At 40.2% G+C, this 4,518-nt stretch overlaps 1 protein-coding gene across 1 annotated transcript in view; it reads right to left on the bottom strand.

Moving 5' to 3' along the window:
* Positions 1 to 262: 262 nt before the first annotated feature.
* The window catches only part of THAP1 (THAP domain containing, apoptosis associated protein 1), a 15,956-nt gene continuing 11,700 nt past the window's right edge, over positions 263 to 4,518 (bottom strand). The window contains exons 2-4 of the mRNA XM_009883311.1: positions 4,058 to 4,253; positions 675 to 727; positions 263 to 596 (exon numbers count right to left, since the gene is read on the bottom strand). Of these exons, the coding sequence (XP_009881613.1) occupies positions 263 to 596; positions 675 to 727; positions 4,058 to 4,253 (583 nt within the window). The remainder of the gene's footprint in view (positions 597 to 674; positions 728 to 4,057; positions 4,254 to 4,518) is intronic.

Genomic DNA, 4,518 nt, shown 5'->3' with positions numbered 1-4,518 from the left:
TTCAACCTTGCAACATTTCCTTTTGTAAAACAATTCAGATTTTGTAAACTAAATGCATATTCTAATTCTGAGATGCTTGCGTTTTCAAGATATTAAGTGTATCAAACTGACATGACATGAAGAAAAAAATGTGGTCTCATTTGTATGACTCCTTATTTATTGTTTTAGAATTCTGGAAAGTCCTACACACAGAATTAGAGAGCATTTAGTTTTTAAACTAAATTTCTTTGCCTAGCAAAGCTAAAAATGATGTTCGTGACTTCTAGGCAGGTACTTCTACAACTTCAAAATAGTCATTGGGCAGAATCACATAGCCTTTTCCTGCCAAAATGTCTTTTTCTTTCTGAAACTGAACGATCTCTCTCAGTTTTTCAATTTGTCTTTCCTGACGCCGGCATCGCTGTTGTGCCGTCTTGAGCTTCTTCCGCAGCTTTTCAACTTGTTCTTCCAGCTGCTGAATTCTTTTTCGCTGATGAACTGTATCCTCTACGGTATAGTTGTGATCACAAAAAACAGCAAGATTGCTAGGGGTCTGGAGAGGAGGCATCAATAATCCAATACTTGGATCTACAAATCTGGCATCTATTTGAGACAAATGAAAAGAAGGAGCTGATGGAGATGGTGGTAGTACTGGAGCTGCTGCTGTTGCTGCTGCTGGTGGTGGTGGTGGTGGTGGCGGTGGCGGAGGCGGTAGTGGATCTTCTGGCTGTTCTGCAAATTCTTCAGGCTAGAAATGACAAGAAAAAAAAAAAGTACATTTTCATGCTTAAGATTGTAAACAACCAGGACTGAAATTAATAAAATAAATTTCAAAGCCTAGACTTTCAAAAATGACAAACAGTTCTGGGCCTGTTTTGTCTGGCTTCTCAACTTGAGGTACTCTTAAGCAGCTTCATTTTCAGGGCTCTTTGAAACTCAAGTCCTTGATGTCTCAAATAAATCAAAAACTGAAGAACATACCAATTGCTCTCACTTGAAGACTTAGGTCAAACACATATCCACAATTAGCTAAGAAGCAAGAACGCAGGCCACAGTTCCATAAAACGAAGTTCAGCTGACCTAATAACTCATCATTGCCATCCCATTCCCCTTTGTTCCTCCTTCTTTCTGGTGCATTTTACCATTACATACTTTGAACTTATCAGCTAACTTAATCAAAAACACAGGAAAAGCAGATAATCTTCTGCTGAGGTAGAATAAGGGTCACCTACTGAGGGGGCTGATAAGCTGGCAGAGCAGAGAGGTAGACACAGTAAGGCCTGCTTCTCAATAACTGGAAGGGACTGTGTCACTGGTTTCAGGCTGCAGCAAAATCATTTGGTTTCAAGAGACATAATGAACCAAAATAAACAGCTCTTCAACAGCAAAGCAGCCCTCCCAGCACTGGTATTTACTCTTTGCTCAAACATAGTAAGTTGCTAAGATGATAAAAAGCTATTAATGCTTTAACCATCACTGCAGAAATCTTCCATCCTTTATTAAAAAATCATACCTTATATTGCATTGCTTTGACCTATATGCGTGCTGGTGTATGGAAGAGTGAGAAACAGGACTGGCAGATGAGATGGAGAAGGGAGAAGCACGATTCTCCCTTTTGGCAGCAGCAAAATATGGAATGGCTCAACTCCACACGAGTACTACTCTTAACAGGTTCACTTGTATGGTTCAGGACTACACAGACCCCTCACCACTTGAGTATAGGCCAGAGCAGAAAATCAGATTCTTTCTGCCCCAAAGGAATGCAGTACAAATCAGAAATGCTTCTGTTCACACAATGATAAAAAAAAAGCACTCTTTAAACAAGAGCTTGCATATTGCCTGTCAGAAAGAAAGATTAAAATATTCTCAGTGAAAGAGGCACTGAATGAATTTTCTAACTACTCACCTGTTGCCAATATTATTACTACACATAAAAGCATAAGGACAGGGACAATGACTATGAGAGCAGCTGACAATCCTCATCATCTAAATATCAAGGTCATCAGATCTGAAGGTCATTTCATTAACTTCCTTGACCTAACATGAAAACAAGCTAATATTTGATATTGTGGGGTCTAGATATCCCTCTTGTACAAAACACAACGCTTGGCAGACAGTAACTGAGAAGGCAGAAGGGAAGTTTCATATGCACTCAAATATTACTGCTCACTTTGGAGTACAAAACCAGCCAACGACCACTCTTATATCTCAATTACGAGAAATCACTGCTAACTGTTCCTATCTAATTCACACATGAATATTCTAAACAGTTTGACTCTATCGGCTATCACTTTGAAACTTTTCTACTAAAAAAACAAGGCAAAGATATAATTGGCAGAGAAGTTCAAGCAAAAATCAGATCATTGCTGGACAGCTGAATTCACACAGAGATTTCTATTTGCAGCTTATGCAGCACATGCTACCTCTATAAATACATTACTATTGTCACAACGTATCATGGAGAACAGATCATTGGTATCACTGACACATAAGTGAATTCTGACTGCCTCTTACAACCAATAAATGGTTCTCCCAAGACATAAGTAAAGAAGAAGGAAGTATTTCAAATTACATAATACAAAAGATTAAAAGCTGTATTTCAAAATCAGTGCAGGTTCAATTCCAAAACAATCACTACTATTCTTTGTTACTACATTATTTCTTGAAGATGTGTGGCAGTTCATTTAAAAGTGCCGTGAGATAAATAGGAATAGCACTAAATCCTTCTCCATAATTAAAAGGAACTCTTTTATGTTTTTGTAGATCCAGGCATAATGAAATGGTGAATGTGGCCTACCACTAATCCTGCTGCAGCAATAGCACTTTTGCAGATTATCCTCTACACCCATTCAGCTTTCAGACTGTAAAAAATTTTGCAACTATTTTACATGTGACAAAGAAAATGTGTGCCATACAGGCAGCAGGGAAGCATAATCAAACAAAAAGCTTAAGACAGCCGTATTTACCTGGAAATTGTCTGTCTTTCCTTATACCTTCTGCTTATATCCTCTTCTCTGTTATTAGCCACTTTTCATTTTTCAGATACATTCCCTTTTTACTTCTGCATCAAATCCAATATCATATATAAACAGAAAAATCAAACAAGCAAAAGTCCCAGTTTTCCTCTGTGCACTCCATCCCATTACAGTCTTTCAGCACCCAGACCTATCGCATCCATTCGTTTACCACTTCCTCTACAGCACAGTAGCAAGAGATCTAATATTTTATCCTTTATAGGAGTTAAGAATCAATTTCTTCCATTCTTGTCTTGCAGTTATTACATCAGGAAGGAAAAACACATAACTGACTTGCATCTCACAGTAAGCTGCCTTAGCAGCACAGTGAAGGGAGCAAAACATCTCACAGGAGACTACCATCAAAAGTTCAGAGACAGAAGTTAGGGACCAGTCTGGCTTATGAACATACAGTAACTGTTGAGGCAAGGCAGAGATGGTTTCAGCACAGACAGATAGCAGATGCAGATACCGTTCCGCCCCTCTGTTTGCATCTCACTTTAGCTCTGCAAAGCCAGAGAACAGAGCTCTTTACGTTAAGGACAGCTAAGTTTCAGAACTAAGGTCCATCATCTCTTCAACATTAACAGTAGCCACCAGTCAGCATATGAGAGGACAGTGCAATCTGCAAGTATTATTGTAGGCTCTCTAAAAATCCAAATATGCCACAAATACAGCTGAACAACTTGACTACAGGGCAATACTTTGTGACTTTGCTGCCATTCTGTTTAATTCAGCACAAGATTTTCAATGAAGTTACACTGCTCAGGCTTCTGTGTATGCACACAAGAGCAGATCAGAGCAACTGTAGGTCTACACAACACTACGTGCTCCAGAGCCTCAGACAGCCTACATCGCCACTCTAATCAAAGCAAATCAGAACAGCTGTTGGATGTATTTCAGCCATCACAACCCTCCATGTGCCTCCAGGTGCACGTGCTCTGCCAGTATCCTTCACAATCTGCATCTTTTCCCTACTGCTCTGCTACATCAAGCCCTGCTAGGCTAATATGAGCAACATACACGCATTCCAGTATCTTAAACTACGAGTGCTTTGGATTTACCTTTTCACTGGGTTCAGTATAACAAAATATTGTGGGCACAGCATTTTCTTTCAGAAGCTTGTTGTTGCATTCCCTTTTAAAGCAATCGGGAGTAAAGTGTTCTGAACAAATGCTGCTATACTTGGTTGGCTTGAAGTTTTTCCTTTTAACAGCAGCTTCCCATTTCTTGCAAAGATCAGGTCTTGTAAGAGGAAACCTGTAAATAAGAAGTACTTTCAGCTTTTCTGGAAAGCTTTTTAACACGTGGTCGGGTTACAGCTAAGCGCTGCTGTGACTAACTGTATGATTGCTTGGTTTTTCCTCTGACAGGCACATCTTCGGAACCAAACCCCTCCTGCCAACCCAGAGCTCGCACACAGACCGGGCCAGGAGTCTCAGCCCTCTGAAAACCCGGAGGATGGGGGGGAGAGGGTGTCCCTCTTAGTGCAAAGGTGGCAAAAGGCGTACCGTCCCCCGGTTTT

The sequence above is a fragment of the Charadrius vociferus genome, unplaced genomic scaffold (genome assembly GCF_000708025.1).
Source record: "Charadrius vociferus isolate BGI_N301 unplaced genomic scaffold, ASM70802v2 scaffold343, whole genome shotgun sequence".
NCBI lineage: Eukaryota > Metazoa > Chordata > Aves > Charadriiformes > Charadriidae > Charadrius > Charadrius vociferus.
Note: the sequence above shows the minus strand (reverse complement) of the source record. Positions and strands in the feature narration are given on the sequence as shown.